This window comes from Neolamprologus brichardi, chromosome 8 (genome assembly GCF_056152115.1).
Source record: "Neolamprologus brichardi isolate AB-2024 chromosome 8, ASM5615211v1, whole genome shotgun sequence".
NCBI classification, from domain to species: Eukaryota; Metazoa; Chordata; class Actinopteri; order Cichliformes; family Cichlidae; genus Neolamprologus; species Neolamprologus brichardi.
This window is the reverse complement of record NC_142111.1, coordinates 12,401,405-12,425,939: the sequence shown is the minus strand read 5'-3', so window position 1 is coordinate 12,425,939 and position 24,535 is coordinate 12,401,405. Positions and strand designations below refer to the sequence as shown.

Sequence of the window (24,535 nt, the reverse complement as noted above, 5' to 3'; positions counted from 1 at the left end):
AGCAGAGGAAAATCTGTACGAGGAACAGGAGAGAGCAAAAGGAGCTGAAGAAATGTTAATTTGGATCCGGTGAAGAGGACGAATAAAGAGACAAAGACAGACAAGAAGGACTATGCTGAGCATGGAGATGTTCCCTGGTTTGACTCTGGGACCACAAAGGATTGGAGACTGCTTTTACAGAGGTGAGAGGGACTGAATGCATTCATGTTTAAGCAATAAACATAAACAGATGTCTTATTTTATACAATTAATTGTACATTAAGGAATAAATGTTTTTGTAAATCAGAACCTTTTTAATTTCTCACTTTTTAGGTCCTTAGAAAATGACAAAACAAATATATTAATGCCCTACAGCAAAGACAAAGGCATGATGGGGCATTTTTTTTTGCAGCCAAACCAAAAATACTACATTAAAAAACGTTTGCACTGAAAGTTCCAGTTAAGTGCTGAAGACACAATTTACTCTTTAAACCTTTTTTTTGTACACCTGAAAATACATGAAAGTGGTTTTAGATCAGATGGAAAAGATTGAATGAACACTTAGTGAGTTTGTACAAGTAATTAAATATATTTAATTTACAAGTATACAATTAAAATATGACTCCATATTTGCTTCACTTTCACCAGTTAAATAAAGTTTTTTTTTCTTGGATTTGTTCTTTCCCACAGAGCGGGAGGCACCTGTGCATATACCGCTGTTCCCTCCAGCATGCGAAGCAGCCGCCAAAGCTCTGCCTCCAAGGCTGCTGGCTCCTCCTCCTCCTGCTCCCGTCTCCAGTGAGGCTGCAACCACAACCCCGAAAGATGAGGTGAAGATGGAGCTGGAGAACTCGTCTTTATGGAAGCAATTCAGCTCGGTGGGGACAGAGATGATCATCACAAAGAAGGGCAGGTGAGAGATTACTGTAGAAGTGTACATGCTGTATGTACGACCACTGACCCTTGACCTTCGAGTCATCTGCAATTATACTTCCAGTTTATTTTTTTCATCTGTATTACTCCCCTTATCCCCTAGCCCTTATTTGTGGGGTGTAGCAATTTATCCCAGACAAGCCCCAAAGTCATATCACGACCCATCTTGGGGAAATAAAATCACTTTATGTTAAGTCGTGGCCTCCTAAATGGGTCGTAACAGTCTACAGTCTTCTAACTTTATACTCCTCTGTTTTTAATGTTTTCATCCCATCTTGCCTTCATCAGTTTTAGTTCTTCCCTAATTCCTTCTCATTTACTGTTTTCTGTGACCTTTGGTGTCCTGAACCTATTTCATTTTGTTTTTTTAGACGGATGTTTCCTGGTTTGAAGTTGAAGCTGTCGGGCCTGAATCCATCACTCCGTTACATCCTCCTCCTGGATATTGTTCCCGTTGACAACTCCCGTTATCGTTTCCAAGGTGGCGGGTGGCAAGCTGTTGGAGCTGCAGAGGCGAGGCTACCAGACCGGGTGTTCATCCACCCAGATTCTCCTGCCACAGGTGCCCACTGGCAGAGCCGCACCATCTCATTTCACTACGCCAAGCTCACAAACAACACCCTGGACACAAAGGGACATGTACGTACTGCACATGAACAGGCCTAGCGGAGATACAGCACATAACCTTCAGTGGTGCATGTTGAGTTAATCCTTTTTCTTCTATTCAAAGATCATCCTACACTCTCTGCATCGATACCAGCCCAGAATTCATGTGATAGAAGCCCGGGATGTACTGAGGTGGGGTGGAGGGCAGCACTCCTTTGTTTTCCCCGAGACCCAGTTTATCACCGTCACCGCCTACCAGAACAGCAAGGTACCGTTATTTTCTGCTCTGACTGTGAGTTTTGTGTTACCAAGCAACAGACTCACAGAGACACTCATTCATTTGACATATAAGACATTCTTTGCAACATTAAGAACATGATTTCAAACAACACATGTAATGTAATATTAAATGTGTTTTGTGTTTACTTTCAGATCACTGAGCTTAAGATCAACTCCAACCCCTTTGCTAAAGGCTTCCGTGAAGACGGCATGAACAGCAAAAAGTAATTCCCAACACAAGCAGCAAAAAACTCACAGTCTACATTCATCTGTTGTTGTGCAGGATCTAAATGCCTTTTTTCTTTATAGACAAAGAGATGCGAGACAGAAACGCAAAATTGCCGTCTTGACAGAAACTTTAGATATAGGTAAGGGGGAAAACCAGATTTATGGCACGTTAAGTAACTTAATTTAAAAATGAATGTAATGTAGTTCTCATTTTAAAACATTTCCACTTGTCTGCCATCAGTGAACTGTGATCCATGCGACTCCACTGAGCTCCTGCAGCAGCCCCCAGTAACCGGTGCAGACCTGCAGGCCCTCGCTCTGGCCTCTCTGCCTGCACTGCCCGAAACCTCCTGTGGGTTCAGACCAGGGGACACCTCCTATCAGGACACTTTGGTCCCGGAGCAGTCACTGGACCTCGGCCAGGAGTTTATGGCATCCCAGATGTCTGACATCAGCATCACATTGGCCAGTGGCATTCAAGAGCTGCCAGGAAGCGAGAGGGCAAATAGTATGATTGAAAGGTAGGAGGCAGAGGAATGTAGATTGATATTAGCATGATTCACATAGACTATACAAAGAATAATGTTTTATATTTTTAGTCTAAATTCTTCTTTACATTACCTAACCTAGCCATGTCAAAATTTCTGGTTCAGTCTTACTGCTAGGAGATGTGTGGTTTACACACATCTCTAATGGCTGATTATTAATATTTTCAGAAATTACGACACTAAATTGATTCAAGCTCTCATTTCCTTTCTCCTCCACAGATCAGACACAATGGCTGAGGCAGCCTACACCTCCAGCTTCCCTGCTGCTCAAGCCAGCTCCTCCTCTTTCCCCTCTGCTCCGCTCCCTCAGTCATCCTCCTCCTTCCCCTCCCATCCGGCCTCTGACCCCTCGGACAGATCCGATCCTCAGCCCTCCATCCCTCCTATCAACTATCCCTCCCTTCTGTCATCTTCCCCCGCGCTCTCTTCCACCTCCAACACTCCCTCGCTGCAGCAGACCTCCTTCACCTTCCCCACTCCGCCCCCTTCCAGCTCTACCTCCCCACAATCACTCCTTTCGTCATCATCCTCCCCTTCCTCCTCCTCAAACAACTACCATACAGTCCCAGACACCATCAGCCCCCACACTTCTACTGATGCCTCTTTTCATGCCCCGTCGTCCACCACATGTCCGTCAGATCTCCAGGACCAAGTAGCTGTTCATTCTCTGCTCACCCAGCCTGGCCAGCAGCTACAGGCCGGACCTCTCGCCACTGATTCACCCAGTGATCAAAGCTCTGCAGCGTTTATGTATCAAAATATTGTGCCAACAAATCCCAGCCCCACTCTGAGCACTGCTCAGCCTTTCCCCTGTCAAAACCAACCAACAGTTCCAGCTCTGTCTTGCTCCTTACCCATGCATGCTTCTTCCACATCTTTTGCTCCTCCATCTGTTCCCCCACAGATGCAAAATCTGCCTTTTCCCCATGTATCTCCCAGCCCGGCCCACCCTGCCCTCCACCTCCCAAATCTGACCCACCAAGCTCAACCTCCCTCACTTGCTCCAGCTACTGCATTTCCTCCCTCTTCTTTCCCTTACCCACCATCCACCCTTCCTCATCCTCCTTTTCAACCCTCCTCTTGCTTGGCTGTTGCTTCTTCTTTCCAGCAGTCGGTCACTCCTGCTGCCACACTGCCGCCAGTAGCACACAATCCTTGTACATCATCTTCGACGCCCTCATATCCTGCTGTTGAAATTGGTGCAGTGCCTCCCTTCAATCCTGCACCACCTTATCGTCCAGAGATGGTACGGCACCACCCATCTCTTCTCCCACAGCTGGATCCATCACTTCCCCCTTCTGCCCCTAACCCAGCCCTCTACCCCACCTTTAAATCCTACCCTCTCCGGCTATGTCAGGACCCTCACCCCTCCCTCTCAATCCCATTCAGGCACTTGTACAGGCAACAACATGGCCACTCACTCTCACAGGGGTCCTACCTGGAAATGAGCACAAGACCAATGTTTTGAAATATGGTATTTTCATATGGATGAACTTTTAGGGGAATCAATGATGTGTAGAATTAGCTTAAGCACAGTGTTGTGCACAGTGTTTGTGTGTCTTCTCAGCAGTTCAGCTGACAGACTGATGAAACTGGGCCTCGTTTGTATATACTTGTTGAAGATTTTCTTTTCTATATTCATTCCAGTGTGAAAATAAAATATTGTTTTTTCAAGCTTTTGTGACTCAATCCTTTTCGACTGAAATATTTTGCTGACAAAGACTGTAATATTTGTATGTAGCTTGAAGGATTTGTCAGATATCCAGCTGAGACTTTCCAGCTGAGGGGAGTTACTGAGAAGGTATGACTAGTTTAAGTAAAGGCTGGAAACTAAAGATACAATGTAAAAAATAAAAAATCGAGCACTCTTGAGTGAATTTCTGCCTTAAATCATCTTCTTAAATTTGACTGTTGGACTGGTTGGAAAATCTATGCATATTAGCCCCAAACAATCAGTGTAACTTACCACTCTCATCAATGTTGAATGAAAGCATAGACTGTATAAAAAGGATGGACGCTGCCACCATGATGTCACTTATGGTGTGTTCCTCAAAAAGTCAAAAGAAAATTCCGACTTCCTAGTCAGAAATGTCTTTTGTGGAATCCTGCCTCAACTCAGAAAGGCAGACATACCCCGAGTTAGCAATCAAAGATGTCAGCACTGCCAGGTTCTGTAGCTGCAAAACAAGCCCAAATCATCACCCCTCCTCCACTGTGTTCAACAGTTGGTATGAGGTGTTTCTGCTGTTATGCCTGCGCTTGGATTTCTCACTTTCTCACTTCCACTTTTGGTCTTATTGGAAGTAAGGGACATTGTTCCTGAAGTCTTGTGGTTTGTTCAGATGCAACTTTGGTCTTGGAACCCTTCCAAACAAGCCATACTTTTTCAGTCTTTTGCTGAGTGTACTGTCATGAACTTTCCAGACTGATGGGCACTAACAATCGTATCATTGTATTGTGTTAACACAGACTTGAACATCCCAGAACTAAACTATCAAACCTTCTGCATTTACAGAGTTGCTCACACTTGCCGATAACCAGTTTCAGAACTACACTGAAAGCTTTATTTTTCTCATATAAGTGTACCTCATAATTGCTGTTATGCAAATTACAAGGAAGACTAAACAGGAAACATCTGATTTTCTATATTCAGACATGGGTCAGGATTGAATGTCTAGTAAGCTCCACCCCATTCATTCAATCAAATGTGAAAATCTATTTTGTAAATAGATGGTTTATATGTTAAAGTTTTTAGAATTTAATTTTACTTCTTTCCATTGAGTTTTACTCAGAAAATGACTCTATCTTATAATTTGCTATGCAAAAGTTTTAGCTTTGATGATGAGTTTGACACCCCTAATCTAGAAGATTAGAAGCAGTTAAAGCTCTGTCACTGATCTCTGCCACAGTGCGGTCATTTTGTGGACAGCTATGAGTACTTTTATGGCTGGGAGAGCAGAGATTGTGGGGGATTAACAGAATTTTTAGACTAACAAGTCAAAGGTACTTGACGCGGACGTCAGCAGGCAGCAGTTAATCATTTCCTCTCTTGGCTGCTTTTCGTGGCTTTTGGGGAAACAGATGTTTGAGCTCAACCCTTCTCTAGATATAATGGAGCTTTCAGCATTTGTTAAGTGTACAATTTTCTCTCCTGTTCATTACTGTAACATCACATGGGCCACAAACTACACAGTTCTTTAATCAACTATTTGATTGAATTTGATCCACATTAATGGGACTACCATCTGAACCCATGCATGGTTCCTGCCGTGAATTGCACTCTGCAGACAAATCTATTTTAAAACTTCTAGGAAACAATAAAAAAAGACTAGATTCAACATGATTATATATCTTATACATTATATCTATACACAGGTGAGCTTTTCTTGTCCATTCGTTTGATTTTCATTCTCAGGGTCAACCTGATGTTTACTCAAATTTCCAAGTTGTCATTTATTAACCAGCGAGTTAACCAAATATGATAAGTTCTACCGGCTCACACTTGGACTGTCAAAGCTTTGGCTTTTCATTGTTTAGCTCCTCCGAGTGCCACTGTTACGATGGACGGTAAGGTGTTTGTTTATACAGTTTTATTACTGCAACGGATAGTAACAGACGCTGCTTCTGAGTCATCATGATTGTGACTCACCGTTCTTGGAGTAAGGCCGACTAACTGTACAGACACGTTCTTCTTTCAACAGGGAAAAACTCTTCCTGAGACGATCACTCGGAGTCTGTTTTTTTTTAACACACTGCTGCATTTGAGAGGAAACAAAGAAAAGAAAAAGCTTTATCTACAAGCTGCATCAGTCACACACTGCACACTTCTCCCGGGACCATGCTGTGCTCTTATTTACGTCTCTCTCTCCCTCACATTTTGCCGGTGAGGCTCCTGAGTTCTGCGGCCTCCAGGGTGGCAGCGGCGAAACAGCATGAACTGCTCTCAGACACTCTGGCCTTTGAGGATCCCCGTGCCTTCAAGGTGAAGAGTCTGGGTGAGCTGCTTCGTGCTCTGGGTGTTTTCCGCCTCTGCTCCTTCCCAGTGCTGGTTAATAACTGTGGAAAGGTGAGACTGCGGTTTGTCAGAAAAGCTTAGAAATATACAAATTGACATCTGGCATTCAATCCATTCACTACGTTTGCTCCACTTTCCTCTTCTGCTAATTTCAGTTGATGTCGGTGGCACGCACGCTCCTGGGGAAAAGGGGGTTTTCCTTGCTGCTGAGGCCCACTGTGTATGCCCAGTTTGTGGCTGGAGAAAATGAGACTGAAATCTCGCAGTCTATGCAGAAGATGAGCCTGCAGGGAATGAGACCCATGCTGGCCGTGCCGATCGAGGAGGACCTCGGAGAAAGCACCGGGTATGACTGAGTCTAAGAAGTCGCTGAAAGGCTGCTTCAAAAGACACTTTTAATTTCCACTCAATGCAATCCTATTACTTGGAAGTTTCGTAGCTGCTGGGCAGATTTTAGCCTTCACTACACTTTAGATCAATGCATGTGGACGTTTAGGTTTTTCGGGACACTTATTAACTTAACTTAATTGAACAATGATGTGATTCGGAAATACAAGAACAAATAAATACATTTCTAATTTTGCTAGAGACAGAAAAACTCATTTAACTGCACACAACCATGAAAGAAACACATCACAAATCACAAATGTGAGAAAAATCTGATGCAGATGTTTTTTGCTTAAAGAGCAGTTGTGTGGGAGAGATTGCTCCTCTCAAAGCCAGCCTTACAAACTCAATAGCTCACTCTTGTGCAGCTACAAACAATGTCTTTAATATTTGTCTTGCACCTACCACATGAAATAAAATAAAATGTTTGTGGTATTTATTTATTTTGATAAAAATAGGCAAAGAAAAGAGTGTCAAATATTCATATATGTTCTGAATTTGGTCAACGGGAATCCAATACACACTGCGAGTCTGATAGAAGCTGTTTTTCCTCTGTGGAAGCTGAGACTGCTCGTAGATTGATGGATTTTTTTCTTGAAATCTTGAAATTTCTTAAAATCTCTTCTCAACAGGTTTGCATTAATTTGTACATAATTTCAGACATTTCATACGTTTTTTTGTTTATGTATTTTTCTATGAATTGTGGCTTGTAGACTGTCTGAAGTCTGCAGTATAGGTCCCAGCCCACCTCCTGCCTGCCTCTGCATCTCAAGCGTATGAGGACAAAAGTTAAAGGACCTCACACTCAGCTCCAACCCACAACACACACAACTGTGCACAGCTGTTACACTTGGGTGTGAAGTCCACTCTTTGTGGTTCTCCTGTTACGGTTTATGGTTTATTGCCTGCAGTGAGAAAAGATATGACGACAACATGGACACCATGCTGGAGTGTGTGCGAATGTCCCACAGCAACGCTTGGAGCAAAGACCCGATGATGCAGCTGAAGATCACAGCGCTGCTCAGCCCAGAGCTGTGTGTAAGGCTTCCAAATCCCCAGTCCTTATTATTCTTATTTTTTAGAACAGATGCTCGAGGGGACTTTAAACTTTTTTTTTTTGAGTGGGTGGGTAGGTGGAGGCATTTCTGAGTATTCTGGATGTATGGGAACTGGGGTGTTAACATCAGAGGCTTCAAATATGTGGGAAAAAAGATAAGGACACACATTTCAGAGTTTGGTGTATCCACAGCTGTTCCAGGTTGTTCTTGAATGTGCAAACCCAGCTCCCCCTATCTATCTGCCTTGCCTCTCTTTTTTTTTCAATTTTGACACTGTTTATTTCCTGAAAATGTTGTATTAAAGGTAAAACTCACGAACATCATCAGGCAACAGCCATACGATCTGAATCTCCTCATCAGATCAATGGATGGTGAGGTGAGTCCACAATTCAACAAGTGATCCAGTTTCTTAGGTGTCACCTTTCAGTTCCCATATAAACAAGTTTTGCCTAAAATCGTCTCTTTCAGCCAATCAGCTTCCCCGGTTTAGATGAAAAGGAAGCTGCCCACTTACAATCTGGCCTACTGAGACTCAACAAGATAGCTGAGGTAGGGGAGAGACAATCAAACACTTAACAAATGCTCCCATAGGTGGGACCTGTTATGTTCACACACTTTTATTCTGAGATGTACCAAGAGTATTCACTGTTTTAACAAATAAAAACAATTTTAAATATGTAATTCATGCAAATATTGGCATTTAGACGGTCTATTAATGCTTGTCTCTGTAATGCCCTCTGCCTAGAAGCCCACTTTGTTCTGATTGGCTGCCCCTCTCCTGACTTCCACAACCAGAACTTGGTGGTTGTAAACTCCACCTCCTCCTCAGTCAGGGCCAAAACTGTAGCTCTGACTGTGCCTGAGGTGGCTATACAAATTGGAGACCATTTCAAAGTGATGTCAGTTCGGCACAAGTATACAAAAAATAGTTGGGGATTATATTATTTTAAAATCATGCACGACTGTAATTGAATATTTATTAAAGAAAATAGATGCAAATGAATGAAATGAATAAAACTTTTTTAGGCAAGTGTGAACAAAGTCAGAGTCCTGGTTGATGCTGAGTACACCTACATGAACCCCGCCCTCTCTCTTGTCACCATGGCAATGATGAAGAAATTTAACAAAGATGGTACCTGGATTTGGAACACATATCAATGTTACCTGAAGGCAACTATCTTTATCTTTATTTCTCTTCTCATATTATCATCAAATATCACACACTTTATGTCACTTGCACTGAGACAGTTAATGGTTTTAATTCTCTTTGTGTCTGTGGTTAAATTCTGTGGTTATCAGAACTCCAGGTCTCTCCTCTTAGACGCGCTGTCTCTATCCAAGAATGAGGGTTTCTGTTTGGGTGTCAAGCTGGTGAGAGGAGCCTACATGGACAAAGAGAGAAAACTAGCGATGAAAGAGGGTCACCAGGACCCCATCCATCAGAGCTGGGAGGACACCAATGACAGGTTGGTTAGACAGAAGGAAAATGTCCTGAGTGCAACAGTCAACTATCATTTTTGTTTATCTTGATTCGACTCTTGATAGATTTCACGTCTTCTTGAACAGTTATAACGGATGCCTTGATGTGATGCTGGACGTCATATCCCAGGAACCTGAGCGGTACAGGATCATAGTGGCCACTCACAACGAGGAGTCAGTGAGACGAGCTGTGAAACGGTGAGAATCCACAACGACGTAATCGAGGTGGTATGTGTGTAACATATGCATAATGGAAGTGCAGTTATAGGTGAGCCAATGTAAAATCCATACTAGAGAGATAAAGTTGACAAATCAGCAAATGTTTTCATAACTACTTTAAATATAAAAATACAACAAATGTTACTGGATTGAAGTTTTTCATGGGCTAACTCAGATACTCAACTGCTGCTCAACCACCAAATGCTTTCCAACAGTATAAGATTGTTTTTCCAAGTAGCATTGTTACATCCAAGAAATAATCACAAACAATTACTTTTTTTGCAGAATTTACGATACTTTCAACTGTCTTGCAGAGCAAATACAATAAGGATAAAATTAAGCTTAGGGGTGTTCCTTTGGTCTTATGTGATAGAGGTTTATAGATAGATGTTTATTGGTGAGAAAGGTACAACCCCTCAAATGTATTTATGACCCCTAAAGGTTGGGAATCACTGCCATTTAATATATAAATGTTGTGCACATGCTCATCAGAATGGAGGAGTTGGGGATAGACAGAGATGGAGGCTCAGTGTGTTTCGGTCAGCTGCTGGGCATGTGTGACCACGTCTCCCTTACACTGGGTGAGCTGATTTTCGTCACATCACAGCTTGACTGATGCACTTAACATAACTATTAAATGACTGTCCACGCTTTCATCACCAAAACTGATAAACCTATGCACAATCACTGCCTGAGTGGGTTGAGAAAGGAAGCTATGGTTTTGACTTGTCTGATAATCACAGCATCCCATCTCCCCTCTCCCTTCCAGCTAAGGAGGGTTACTCAGTGTACAAGTCAGTGCCCTATGGCTCAGTGGACGAAACGCTGCCCTACCTGGTGCGCAGAGCTCAGGAGAACCGCACGGTGTTGCAGGGAATCCGGAAAGAAAGAGACCTACTGAGGAAGGAGCTCAATCGGAGACTCCGGCTGAGTTTAAGGGGAGGCAGCTAAAAATCAACCAACACTGAACTCTGCAGTTTTATATTAAAGTTTGAAACCAGGAGGTGGTGTGGAAAAGAGCACTGTTGTTAAATACATTTTCATATCTCTTGAAGGTGTAATATCCAGAAAGCTCCTGAAAACTACTACTGGGCCTGTTATTTAGCAACAGAAGGTAAACTGAATTAAGCATAAAACCTTTAATTGACAATGATATGATCGTGTTAACACGTGTGGGTGAACTGAATAAAGATCTGATCATGAGAGAACACTGTATTTGATGGACAGGGTATCAAAAGATTGCTTTTGTGTACTTTAATGTATGAAATGCTTATGAAATGTAATTAAACAAAAGAACATGATGCTCAGAAAGGAGGATTTATAAAACTAGACAGAAGAAACAGATTCAAACTTCTCTACAGACTAAGCTGCTGTTGCAAGATTTTTTGGGAATTTAATAAACAACTTTCCACTGTTTCGCCAGAATGTGATTCAAGTTTCTGTGAAGCATTGATTAATCAGTAATAAATGTCAGCGGTAGTTACACAGTGACTGTTCCATGGTTAGTATTTACCCAAGTTTACCAAAGCACTAAGGCTTGTATGTATGCCACAAAAGATGTAACACTTTGTAATTAACCCACGACCCTGATAACCATAGACGTTAATGATTTTGAATGTGTGGGGAGGACTCAGTTTTCCACACATTTTTAAAAAAATTTGTTCCATGCTTTAAAAAAAAAAACAAAACAAAAAAAAACAAGCACCAAAACACACTTTATTATTTATTTGATAAATATTAGTCAATAACACATTTTTATCCCTTAACTGTACTGCCACACTGTAACGTCAGTAATTTCTGTTAGAAATAATAAAACTTCATATTTATTGGAAGTGGAAAATTACACTCTGCAGTTGCTGAGACAAAGCAACACTAGCAGACATTGGAGTAGCAGCAAAACAGTTTTATTGAGGGAGCACGGCCAAGAGCCAAGCACACAAACATGGGGTGTTGATCTTGTTTTGAAATGAAGACCAGCTCTACTGGAAAAACTGGAATCCACAAACTTCAAGCTCAATAATTTCCTTGATTTTGATTCCTGTAACCGCCTCTCTGGTAACCCGACTGCTTCTGCTGGTAAGATTTCTGATCTGCGGTTGTACAAAGACAACAATCATCTCATTAGTGTTCACACAAATTCATTAAATTACAACAAAAGAAGAAAAAAAACAAACCTGAAAACAAATCAAAACACAAAGGTGTTACACTGAAGGACTTTGCATGTTTTCTAGGAATTGCACGAATTTAAAATAGCATCTATTGCTGAAAACATAACCCAACCTCATTAACATATGAAACAGGAAACAACCTCAGTGAAATTTAACATACCTCTCTGGTAGGATTGCTTCTGTTGGTAGCCACCTTTCTGATCTGTAATACAAATAAAAGATCATTATCTAATAGCAAAATTAGCCTATAATAACAAAAGTAGACAAAGAAATGGTTCAGAAAGGTTAGAAATAAGTTCCCAGAGTACTGTGAGAACAAGATGAACTTACCTCTGTTGAAGTAACCTCCATAGACGCCCTGTTTGAGGTCAAAGACGCGCTCGTTGTTCTCCACCAAGTTGCCCAGTTTCTCTGCCAGCTGCAGAGCCATGTTCTGCAGAGACGTTGGCTCAGTGCGGTGCATCACCACCGTCTGTGTGGGCTGGTCGAGTGACGCCTGTTGGGAAGAGAAAAATGGGGGGATCCAAATTAAAGGCATATAAAAAGTACCGTAATTGTCGGGCTATAAGCCGCTACTTTTTGCACAAGCTTTGAACCCTACGGCTTTTAGTCAGGTGTGGCTTTTCTATGGATTGTCCATGATTTTTGTCATATCGTAAGACGATTTGTTTTGTTTGTTCCGCTGTTGTACGGCACTACGTTGCCTGGCGGAAGGGCATGTGATCAGACACACAGTATCGGGGTTCAAGAGTGGTATGTTGGTCACATGTCCATCCGCCAGGCAACATAGTGCCGTACAAGTAGCGCAAAAAACAAACTTCAAAGTAGCGCTACGCATTCAGCGGGAGGCGTGGATGACAAGCGGCGATAAACTTGCAAAAAGCAAGTTATGCTCAACTCCACCGGTGGAATCTGACAGCGTGGAAAAGTGTGAAAACATCCATGATCACCAACGGATTTCGAAGGGCTGGACTGCTGCATGATGGAGAGCAGGACACCGCCACGGCCCTTCTGAGGGTGTTCGACTCTGACACTGACAACAAGGATTTGTTTGGTTTTGAAAGTGACAACGAAGGAAAGAAGCTGAGAGTGAATGACGAAGCCATCCTGAGCCTGTTCGTATCCGACACTGGAGAAGAGGACTTTGGTGGTTTTAGTGCGCAAGAAGAAGAGAAAGATGGTGGTGAATGACTGGCTTTTTTCTTGTTAAAGCCGTGTCACTGCACCTGAGCCTAAAAGGTAGTCCGAATCTATTTTTCTGGTGTGCTGTAGGTTATTGTTATGTACTGCATTTGTTACTCATTTGTGAAGCACAGTACATGTTTCGTACTTGTAATTACCGCTACTTGTACATATACCTAAAAAGTTATGCAAATATGTACCCATAACTTGTTTTTCAAAATATTAATAAAAGGGGTGTGTCTCCAAACAGCCATCTCTTTGCTGACAATTCCCTTTGTGCATATTCTCTTACATATTATAAGTCAACATTGAAACGCCTGCGGCTTTTAGTCAGGTGCGGCTAATGTATGTACAAAACAGGATTTTCCCCTGATTTTAGCTTGTGCGGCTAATATTCAGGTGCGCTTTGTAGTCCGGGAAATACGGTAATCACAAATATAAACACTCTCAAATATAAAAGCCCCCGATGAGACTGCTGTGTCTATATTTTCAGTCCACAGAACAGAAACGTCGAGTCCTACCATCAGCTCCTCGTTGATGATCATCTTGCTGATTATGCTGTGGACTGTGGGCATCTCCAATTCAAACATCTCAGACAGCGTTGCCATGCTGAAGGACAGACAAGCGTAGTAAAATTAAGGTTTGGCAGAACAATGTCTACAATCTCTGTAGGGAAGCTGCAGAGACACTGGTCTACAGAAATCTGTGGTTTAGTAAAGACTGATGAAACTATTACATCTGTGCTCACCTGATGGAGTCGTATACACTGCTGTAGGTGAACAGATAGGTCCTCAGTGACTCTTCTTGGATTTTCCTATTAAAAAAAGCATAAGGATGTCTACGGTGAGTAAGTGGGATTATCACACTGGTGAATGAACCAAGTGATGAACAGGGGCAGTGTATGCTAACCTGACGAGCATCTCGCGTACTCTCTGCGCCTCGGGGAACAGGTCCCAAACCTTACTGTTCATTTTCTCATTGATGATGAAAGAGTGGCAGGTACGCCAGTCTCCCATCTTCATGGCTTTGCTGGCTGCCACCACGTGCTCCCTCATGCTCTCTGGGGGTCCTGGAGGACAAATAAAGATGTGGTTATCCTCTCTGTGGATGAAACTTCCTGCTACAAAGAGCTCTCGTGATGCGTTTCGTACCTAGCAGGGGCTGTCTCTCCCCGACCCTGAGCTGGTGGTGGAACTGCTTGCTGATCATCCGGCGGCGGGCATCAAACTCATGGGCGGCCATGTAGGGTATTTCCAGCAGCATAGCTGACACCAGGTACACACACTCCAGCAGCTCCAGGTTGATGTGCATGTGGAATGGCACCTATTAGGGAGGATAAACGTCACGATGCATGTGTGTATCATGTAATGGATGTCTGACACATCAGTGTTTTAAAAATAAAGACCCAAACATTTGTCGTTTCATTACATCCTTGATTTCACACTATTGTGGACACAGGCAGCTGGAGACACCATGGAATAGTTGGCACAATAACATGAGGTCACAAATGTCAAGGCCCAATTAGGGAAAACACAAAAGTAACTAGTCACCAAGTGCACATGAACTGCAGCTGTGAGAGAGAGGCCCAAAAATTCACTCACGGAGTAAATCCAGGTTACAAGCAGGTCATCGTCAAGAGAAACCAACATGTTAGTTAGAGTTAACTGCTCTGGTCAGACAGCACTTACTTGTCTTCGCTTTTCAATCTTCTCCTGCTCTGCATTCCTCTCCTGCATGTTCCTCATGAGCAAACCTTGACCCAGCAGCTCCTTGGCACGGCCAGAGGACTGAATGTCCAGCAGTGCATTGTGGGCATCTTTAATCATGCCCTGCCTAAATGCACAAATGCCAAGTTGGACCATTGTTCTGTTGTACAGGATCTGGTAGGAGGGGGGAAACGGTTAAAACAGGCGATCTGTATGTACAACTAATAGTTTCAGTTAGAACACGTTCATATGAAGAAATAATGACTGCGAGTGCCAACCTGTACAGGTGGGTCAGCGTGTTGGATGTTGTCCTGCAGGTGACTCATCAGCATCAGGTCACGTGCCTGGTACCAGCGTGAGTGCAGAGCATGGTGATATATGTGGCAGAGGATAGCACAGGTACGGATACGGTCGGTGCGATCCTTGGCGTAGATGAACTTGCAGAGGCGGTCCATGATCACAGCGCTGTCCTCCCCCTCGCTCTCCTCCTGGTCCTGCTCGGACTACACAACAGAAAAACACTTCAGCACACCACTTTACACCTTATGCATAACATTTTATGAAACATCATAAAAATAGCATCATGATGCAGATGTTTGTCAAGAGAAGAAAGTTCTGATTCTGCACAGTGCCGTCTCTCACCTTGGTCTCTCCCTGCAGGCCCAGGCTGCGTCTGTGAGCTTTGTAGTCAAACTTGTAGTAGGTGTGCATGATTCTGCGCAGGTAGACACGGCAAATTTCTTCTGTGGAGCCTTTGTTCTCCAAGTAGGTGAGCAGCCGGTCAACGATGCCACAAACCCTGCCCTCGTCTTTGAGATTGTCAACGTATTCTGAAGGAAAATTTAAAAAAAAAGAGGAAAGAATAAGCAAAATACATCCATATGAGCAGCAAATACAGCAATACAAATTTCAAGGGTGATGTAAATCCCACATTTTATATTGCAAACCGGTTAATCCACATTTACAGTCCTAAGACATTCACCCTCACAGCAGTTAATAACCGTCAGTCAGGTTTTGGCACCACTCACCCTGAGAGTGGGGATCAGTGTTCTGCATGATCTTTGTAAATTCTTCATCCATCCTTTCTACCAGGGTTAAGATGCATCCGCGCACCCTGAAAGGCTAACAAATACACACAAAGAAATTAATAACAGCCCATAATTCACAAGACAGTTGATACAAATGCAGACAGTTCAACAGCTATGTGAGTGTTTCATTAGTCTAAACTGCTCTCTTTCTTTAAGTCTACAGATTGCTTGGGGTGGATGAGCGGGATCACCTGATCGGAGACGGCCAGATTCTCGCTGTCCTCTGCGATGTTCTCTCCGATGAAGATGTTGTTGTACTCAAAGAGAATGTCCAGCAGCTCATCTATACAATCCAGACACTTCTTCCACATGTCAGGCTAAAAAAGGAGACAAGCCAAAGAACCATGACTCAGGAACTCATTCTTTTCAATCCAAAATGTTAAACAGCACAAATCATTTTTGTGATGACTTGCAATTTTAAGATATTTCATGTAACATGAAACACTACAGTAAATCACAGGAACCCTTTTGGTTTTGTTGATACTGTAAGAATTAAAAGCAGTGTCACTCACTTTCATGAAGGCTGCCAGGTTGGGGTTGTAGTCGTACAAGGAGGCAATAATGTTGAACTTGATCTTGACCAGGATACCTTGGCCCAAGTTATTCTCTGCAGCGATGGCTGCCAGAGCATGAAATAGCTCAATTTGAGCCGCCCTGTCAGTGAGGGAGGAGAAAAAAAAAAAAAAAAAAAAAAGGAGTCAGGATTTGTTCAGGAGAAGAATTTCTCTGAAATTCATATACTGGACATACTTCCACATGACACGCCTGGTTTTACATTGACTGGATATCAACAGTCGTGTGAATATGTAACTTTTTAAAAATATCTATTTTTAAGCTTTAGTGACAAATGCAGTCGTACCTGTCTGTTCCTTTTTTGCCTCTTGCTTGCAGGATCTCATTCAGCTTCTTCACCACCACCGCTGTGTTGATCTCGGTGCCTTTAGCAAACATTTTGGGTTTCTCCTGAATGGTCGCAATGGGGAAAAAAACAAACAAAAAATACAACTTATTTGTTGAATAAACTCTTAGAGGCAAGTTTTTCTTTTTACAGTCATTGATTTTGTTAAATTAGCCAGACAATTGCATGATGATTTTATCACTGTCGTTACTACTGTCATATGTTACTATTGTTACTGTCGTCGGCACTGAAACACAAAAAAGCTAAACTAAAATAAGAAGCAGCACCAGTGCATCTATTGTTCTGTCCGGCCGGCATCAAGTCGAAACAGTTTTATATTACCATCTGTTCTTTACCTTAACCAGAGGTACTCCTCCCTTAACCTTCTCCCAGCCTCCCCCGGCCTCCTCGCCTCCTTCCTCCTCAGCCTCCTCCTCAATTCGTTCTTTCTGTTTGGGCTTCTTCTTCCTCTCCTCCTTCCTGACACCGGGCTTTTCAGTGTCCTGGGCTCTGAGGACAGACGCAGTGTTTGGTAACAACACATTCACTCTACATCAGCGGTCCCCAACCCCCGGGCCTCGGACCGGTACCGGTCTGTGAATGGTTTGGTAACGGGCCGCGAGAATTGAGGCTCAGGTGTGAAATGTATGATTTTCAGGGTTTTTAATTGGTTTTCAGCGTTATTTTGTTATCGTTTTTATCGTTAACTTGGTTTTCCTGGGTCTTTTCACGTGTGTTATGAATAAATCTTTTTTTCGGTACCGGTACTAGTTTTATTTTGTTGTATTTATCCGCGACACCTTAAAGGCCGGTCCGTGAAAATATTGTCGGGCATAAACCGGTCCGTGGTGCAAAAAAGGTTGGGGACCGCTGCTCTACATGACTCTCTCTGCGGTAAAATTTGACTTAAAATCTAAAAAAGTGTTTCAAAAGATTTTTGAAGTATTTAGAACTTGCATACATTTTTTTTTGTGCAACACAAAATGGAGAAAAACTCACTTCTTGAGGAAGAGCACAGACATGGATGAGGTCTTTCCTTCTTCCTTATCAGAGGTTTCACCGCTGCTGCCTGACTGGTCTGAGCCCCAGTCTTCATCATCATCATCGTCATCATCTTCATCAGAGGAAGAAGACTCATCCTTTCAAGAAGAGGGAAAAACTCTTAGCTCAAGTAACTGTACAAGTATTGTGTCTTTCCCACCAGATCTTCCGCTTTTCTTGTTGTAGTTTAGTTAAATGACCTCTTACCCCAGATCCCTTGGCAGTCTTAAGAAACTTGGTGGCTTCTGAAGGCGCCTCAGGCTTCTTCTTCAAGAAGGACTTGGATGACACCTCTCCTTCACTGTCAGAGGACGAGCCTTGTGGAACAAAAAGACAAATATCAGACGATGCTGGCTCCTTTCCCCTCAGCACCAACACACATTGATCATCTCATCATTTGCAGCTAATCTTTGTACAGCACGTGAAAATGTGACTGACTGAAACACAGAATGAAGTAATGAAAGGGGGCAAAAAAACTCTTGAACTGAGTTTTTAAGTAATAATGTACAAAGTAAACTTCATAATTTACGTAAAACATTCTAAACTTCATTAGTTATAACTGATTAATCTGCTGCTAGAGTTTCTTCGGAGTAGATTAAAAACAGTCAAATGTTTCAACCGAACAAACTTTTAAAATCTGTTTATTTTTTGCAGTTAAACTTCAGATTCTGTGTAATATATGTTTAATATATAATGGAGCTGGACCTTCAACAGTCCTTTTTAATAAGCCCATTTTCACTGGCAGCCTACAGGTTGATGTACAAGAATGGTTGATCACTCATGATGAGACTTGACACGTGCACTACACATAGACACATTTCACCTATGCCCCTATTAAATCCTATGTTTTCTGGTTTGAATCCTTTACACATAACCTGTATAAACAACCAGCTCACCAGAGTCCTCTGGCTCCTTCTCCTCCTCCTCCTCCTCATCTGCAGACTCCTGTGGATTCTAGCAGGGAGAGAGAGACAAGACATTCTGATAACTGCTTTTTTTAAGGCTGAAATTCGTATAAATTCTAATACACCAGATTAAATAACACCAGAAGGAAGCTGCTCAGCACATTCACAGTCTTTTGACCACAGAACAGATCTGATGAGACCTAAGTTTACACCCCCCCAGAGATTCATACAATTCATAGAAAATAAACATGAAGATTTAGTCTTTGACTTTACCTCCTTGTATGCTGCTATTTCTGACTCAAAGTCTCTGTTGTACTTGCGGATCTTCTGACGCAGGGTGCTGAGAGCTTTTGCATTGTTTTTGTTCATCTTCTTCTTCCCCTCTTTATCCTCCCAAAGCTGTAAAAATAATGTTAAGTATTTGATTAGGACAAAAACAATTAAATCATTAAATTGTAGTTTAATTTTTTGTCTAAGCTACTAACCTGGTTCAAATAGTCCTCCAAGTCAGCCAGAAGGCGGATATAGAAGGGAGGAATACCCTCTTTATCCACTATATTCTTGCTTTTAAGGAAGGCTCGACAAAGCTGCTCAAACTCCTCCAGACATTTGGACATGTCTCGAATCTTCATAGCGTTGCGGATAGTCTTTATGAGGTTCGTCAACTCTTCAAACCTAAGATTCAAGAATAAATTCAGTCAAAAGAAAGAAAAAAATAGGCAAAATTTTGTACAGACTTTAATGTTGTGACCTTAAAAAAATACCACACCAACCTTTTATCTTTGGCGCTGCGCACCACTCTCTTTGTGTCCTCCTCATCATCGCTAAGAAGCAGCGACCTGTGAAAACCAAGTGCACAAGTCAGATCTTTACAAGAAGAACAATGTGTGTGATGAGCTTGTGATGAGATTTATTCCAAGTTTCACTTACTGCTTGAAAGTGGCTCCGGGTGCCTTAGGGGTGATCTCATCGGCAGATGAGGACTCCTCTGACTCACTGTCAGACCCAGTGGCAAAAAATCGAGACATTGCTGAAGGATGTTGCCAATCTGTACAGAAAGTAATGAGTGGTATTACAAAGATGCAGCTCCAGAGTCTACATGTGTTCTATCAGCACACATTCAGCTGACAAAGATAATCACTGTGCATCTAGGGCTGGGCCATATTATACCGTTCACGGTAATACCGGTACAATGTTAGGCAACTATAAGAAAATGAAATATCGCAGTAGAATATGGGTAAAACACGCATGCGCAGTGCCTTTGTTTTCATATAGACATGGCCGGAAAAGCACGGCGACAACGGAGAATGAGAAGGGGGAAAGCGGATTGTTGAGTGAAACGGATGAACCAGAATTGGATTGTAAAAATGGTGCAACTTCAGTGATGTGGAACTGGTTTGGTGTTTGTCTGTCACATACACACAAAGCACATTTTTTTTGTAGAACATGCAAGCGGCCGTTGTTATTCCTGTATTTGTCGGACTAAGGTGCTCGTAAATCTGGAAGTAATCTGGGTCCTAAACTCCGTCTCTTCAGGTCCCAAAGTCAAACAAACACTGCAGCATCACTGACAGTTAAAAACTGTCTAAATTCTTTCAACTTTAATAAAACGATCAGCATTGCTGCTTTACCAGGTGTAATTATGAAGTTTATCATCCAGGCATCCATGAAAACAGAATTTATTACATTTAACGGAGTTAGAAGTTAGCAGGAAGTTAGCTCGCTAGTTTCGCTAGTTACCTAAGCATGATATAGCATGTTCTGACTGAGAAATTTCTGAAAAAATTCAAACGTACTGCTCTGTTATCACTTCCAACATAAATGAAGACAGGAAATTAAACAGCAGTGACGTTTGTAGGGTTACTGAAGTTGGGCTAGGCAGTATGCTATGCTATGTTAGCATAACATAAACAGTGAAGCTGTTTGTGTCCCTTAATCACAAAGGGGGTCACCACACTGTAGTTTGGGAGATTAAAAAAAGAAGAAGAAAAAGACTGTATTCCCTTCCTTATGCATCCTGAAAGGAATTTGTGTCCATTCTTATTAGTGATCAGGGATCTTTTGTTCATTAAACTAGAACCACACATAATCTGCTACAGGGTTTCCCAACCTTGGCACATATTTCACATTAGAAAAAAGAAAATCACACGGTACCACACAAAAGTGTCACAAAAAGCACATTGGTAATTTTCCCCCACGCACCAGGTATAGTGTTTGTCCCCTGTGCGATATGACCAAAATCTCATATCCCGATATAAGACATCTATGGTCCCGATAATTATATAAATCACAAAAACGTAACATTTTCTGTAAATTCTGTGAATCGCGGGCAGCTCGACTTGCGTGAAGTGTTTCCAGCTGGGCGTCGTGTACCTGGAGTGGAGTGTTTTCTTTGTGAGTATTTATTACACAGCGTGCTGCGGGGAAAAGCCTGTTCTAATGTTTGACTCTAAGGTTTATTTTTTAGCACCTGAATGGCTCTTTTTGGCTTCTCATCTGTAAATGCTCTGCAAACTCTTTCACGTGATTCAGTTTGTTTTGAAAAGTCTCAACAGGATCAACAGTTCATTTTGCTACACCACGAAACAAACGATAGCTTAAAATGAAACGATAGATGTTTTTATATCGCCATCCGATATATATCGTTGTATCGAACAGCCCTAGTCCCGAGTCTCCAAAAGTTGATTCTGTTCATCTGGATGAACAGATGATTCTGGGAGAAACGTTTCGTCACTCATCCAAGTGACTTCTTCAGTCTCAGCTGACTGCAGGTTTCCCCAATATTATAAACAGTACATTTGCATAATGACTGAAACCAGCCCACTGAAGGAACAATGGGCTGTGAGGTCAGTTCCTTAATCATAATTATGCAAATTCTCATGACCATTGATCATGAGAATTTGCATAATTATGATTAATCACAGCAAGACATTTCTTCTCCTGTTTTATTGGCAGTTGGCAACCCATTTAATTAGAGCAGGTAGTTGTACTGCCCGCTAGTGGAAGAGAATGTAATTGTTCTGCCCGTTAGCCAATCGCTTAGAGCAGGGGTGTCCCAATTCCAGGCCTCAAGGGCCGATGTCCTGCAGGTTTTAGATGTGTCATTGATCCAACACAGCTGATTTAAATAGCTGAATTACCTCATCAACATGTCTTTAAATTCTCCAGAGGCCTGGTAATGAACTAATCATTTGATTCAGGTGTGTTGACCCAGCTACTAATCAGGTGGAACCAGACGATCTTCCACGGCCCACCGGTTGGGAAACACTGGTCTACTATGCAACTCCACATTTGTAAATGGTAAATCCATTCAAAATACTCAAACACATAAATAACATTTTCTGGCTCCATATAGAGGGTGTTTTGTTACTTGGACGGCGTTAAACACCCGCCAAGAATAAAATAGTAGTAGTAGTAATAATAATATAATAATAATAAAGCTGTGACAAATAATACTGTAGATTCCACTAAAAGTTGCTAACGTGATGGCCTATAACAGTGCTAAAGCCTTTCATTTCACCCCAGCTGCTATCTGGTTGGCCAGTATTAGACAGTTATTGATGCAGCAACCGGCAAACAAGGAACCGGCGTTTCTCCAAAAGTTGATTCTGTTCTTTTGGACGTAGCGTTTTCGATGGGAGAAACGTTTCGTCACTCATCCAACTGACTTCTTTTCTTTTCCAACTGTAGTGTGTATGATGTTTTAATTATTTTCCAGAAAAAAACGTCCACCAGCCTTAGTGCTGACGCTTACATGCGTCTATACCGCAGACTATTTGGCTAATGCTAGCATACAGGCTAAAAAGACTCGATTAAAGTGAAATAAGCAAATGAAAAAAAAATTGCAGTATAGGTTACACGCCGTACCCAAAATGCTTTACAAATAAAACAAAATACAAAAAATACACAGCAGCTAACAAGGGTACAAGTTAACTGTATCATATCAGATAACGGAACACAAACGTGCCGCGGGGTTGTTGCTAAGCTAACGCTAGCACACACCCTAACAAGCTCGTTTGTGCAGCCGGTAAATAAGCATCGCTTAGTCACACACTCTTATCTCAAATCTTACTGAGCCAAACTCACCTACGACCTGGTGAAAGTGGTGTTTCGTTTAAGCTGTTTTAAAATCCAGTTTTGCTGTATGAGCAGGCACAGAAAAAGCGTGCAGCACAACTGTTACTCGCGTGAGGACAGGAAGTGTGCTGACGTCATCACGCAAAAGGAGGACCCGGCCTTCACGGTCTACCTGGGCCGGGTCCTTCGAAAGCTGGAAGTGCTAGCCTTCAGATTTGCGTCCCCGCTGTCTCGGTTAGTGATGGTAACTGATTCTTTTTACTGAATCGAGTTTGAATGAGTCACACCAAAGTGAATAGAGTTTTTTGAGTCACTGAGTCAGTTGCAAGAGAGTGCAAAAAATGTACATTTTCACTCAAACTTAATGTGTTTCTCTTTTCATGTATATTCTACTGCTAAGATGAGTGATTGAAAAAGAAAAACAATTATTTTTATACAGCAAAAAAAAAGATTTCTTTTTTGGCGCTTGTAAACTCCAACTCCTCAGTCAGGGTCAAAACTGTAGCTCTGATTGTGCCTGAGGTGATTATAAAAGGGAGAACATACCAAAGTGATGTCAGTTTGTATAGAAAAACATAGTTAGGGATTACATTATTTTAAAAACAGGCACAACTGTAATTGAATATTTATGGAGAAAACTGAGAGAAGCACAACCTTGACTACATGAAGCAAATTTAATGAGTGTAGATGCAATTTTTTTTTTTTTTTTTTTAAATAAAAAGTGATTCTTTTTAACAAAGATGGTCTCTGGATCTGGAACATATATCAATGTTACCTGAAGGCAACTATCTCTATTTCTCTTCTCATTTTATCATCAAATATCAGACACTTTACGTTACTTTCACTGGCAGTTAATGGCTTTAATTATAATTCTCTTCGTGTCTGTGGTTAAATTCTGTGGTTATCAGGACTCCAGGTCTCTCCTCTTAGACACGCTGTCTCTATCCAAGAATGAGGGTTTCTGTTTGGGTGTCAAGCTGGTGAGAGGAGCCTACATGGACAAAGAGAGAAAACTAGCGAGGAAAGAGGGTCATCAGGACCCCATCCATCAGAGCTGGGAGGACACCGATGACAGGTTGGTTAGACAGAAGGAAAACCTCCCGAGTATAACAATCACCAATCATTTTTTATCTTTATTCGACTCTTGATAGATTTCACATCTGCTTGAACAGTTATAACGGATTCCTTGATGTGATGCTGGATGTCATGTCGCAGGAACCTGAGTGGTACAGGATCATAGTGGCCACTCACGAGCAGTCAGTGAGACGAGCTGTGACACGCTGAGACAGCAACGTAATCGAGGTGGTATTTGATGTACAGAAAATCAAAAGATTGCTTTCATGTACTTTAATGTATGAAATGCTTATCAAATTTCACAAAAAACGAAAACATGATGCTCAGAATTTTCTGTAACCTACAGGTGAGGATTTATAAAACTAGACTTAAGCAACAGATCCAAACTTCTCTACAGACTAAGCTGCTTTTGCAAGATTTTTTTTTTTAAAGCATAATCGAAATGCTTTTTTCCTGTTTTTATATAATATAATATAATTTCACACACACACACCGTCCTCTTTATAGAGCCTCTGTAGCTTTACTTAGCAGACAGACTGCATGTCTTTTCTTATGAATCAAAGCATTGTACAAAATGCAATGACTTGTATGTAGGCAACAAAAGATGTACCACTTTTTAATTCACCCTCAACCCACTGATAAGCATCTTAAAGCAGGTGGACTGA

General features: G+C 41.9%; 3 protein-coding genes across 4 annotated transcripts; 2 read left to right on the top strand and 1 right to left on the bottom strand.

The window, feature by feature from the left end:
• The first annotated feature begins 112 nt into the window (after nucleotides 1–112).
• On the top strand, nucleotides 113–4,041 carry tbx6 (T-box transcription factor 6). The gene is made up of 8 exons (XM_006805717.2): nucleotides 113–182; nucleotides 670–892; nucleotides 1,284–1,551; nucleotides 1,643–1,786; nucleotides 1,951–2,021; nucleotides 2,107–2,165; nucleotides 2,267–2,546; nucleotides 2,793–4,041. The coding sequence occupies exons 1-8, from the start codon at nucleotides 113–115 to the stop codon at nucleotides 4,039–4,041; spliced, it is 2,364 nt and encodes a 787-aa protein (XP_006805780.2).
• A 2,023-nt stretch (nucleotides 4,042–6,064) lies between these two features.
• Nucleotides 6,065–11,311, top strand: prodh2 (proline dehydrogenase 2). Of its 2 annotated transcripts, XM_006805718.3 has the most exons (11): nucleotides 6,065–6,140; nucleotides 6,275–6,639; nucleotides 6,744–6,934; nucleotides 7,887–8,013; nucleotides 8,338–8,409; nucleotides 8,502–8,582; nucleotides 9,060–9,203; nucleotides 9,333–9,499; nucleotides 9,600–9,710; nucleotides 10,224–10,312; nucleotides 10,501–11,311. In XM_006805718.3, the coding sequence occupies exons 2-11, from the start codon at nucleotides 6,412–6,414 to the stop codon at nucleotides 10,680–10,682; spliced, it is 1,392 nt and encodes a 463-aa protein (XP_006805781.1). In that variant the 5' UTR covers nucleotides 6,065–6,140; nucleotides 6,275–6,411; the 3' UTR covers nucleotides 10,683–11,311. The 2 variants fall into 2 exon arrangements, with proteins under 2 accessions (XP_006805781.1, XP_087701591.1); XM_087845465.1 differs by lacking the exons at nucleotides 10,224–10,312; nucleotides 10,501–11,311 and adding an exon at nucleotides 10,138–10,215.
• A 130-nt stretch (nucleotides 11,312–11,441) lies between these two features.
• On the bottom strand, nucleotides 11,442–22,941 carry LOC102799310 (eukaryotic translation initiation factor 3 subunit C-like). Its single transcript, XM_087845464.1, has 23 exons — nucleotides 22,806–22,941; nucleotides 19,650–19,767; nucleotides 19,493–19,558; nucleotides 19,205–19,394; nucleotides 18,993–19,118; nucleotides 18,711–18,768; nucleotides 18,022–18,131; nucleotides 17,773–17,912; nucleotides 17,130–17,283; nucleotides 16,735–16,838; nucleotides 16,388–16,529; nucleotides 16,067–16,192; nucleotides 15,816–15,909; nucleotides 15,430–15,617; nucleotides 15,066–15,290; nucleotides 14,770–14,961; nucleotides 14,233–14,404; nucleotides 13,991–14,150; nucleotides 13,830–13,895; nucleotides 13,603–13,690; nucleotides 12,230–12,395; nucleotides 12,060–12,101; nucleotides 11,442–11,821 (listed from the first exon to the last, which is right to left on the bottom strand). Exons 2-23 carry the CDS (start codon nucleotides 19,745–19,747, stop codon nucleotides 11,745–11,747), a joined length of 2,784 nt encoding a protein of 927 aa, XP_087701590.1. The 5' UTR covers nucleotides 19,748–19,767; nucleotides 22,806–22,941; the 3' UTR covers nucleotides 11,442–11,744.
• Nucleotides 22,942–24,535: the final 1,594 nt, after the last annotated feature.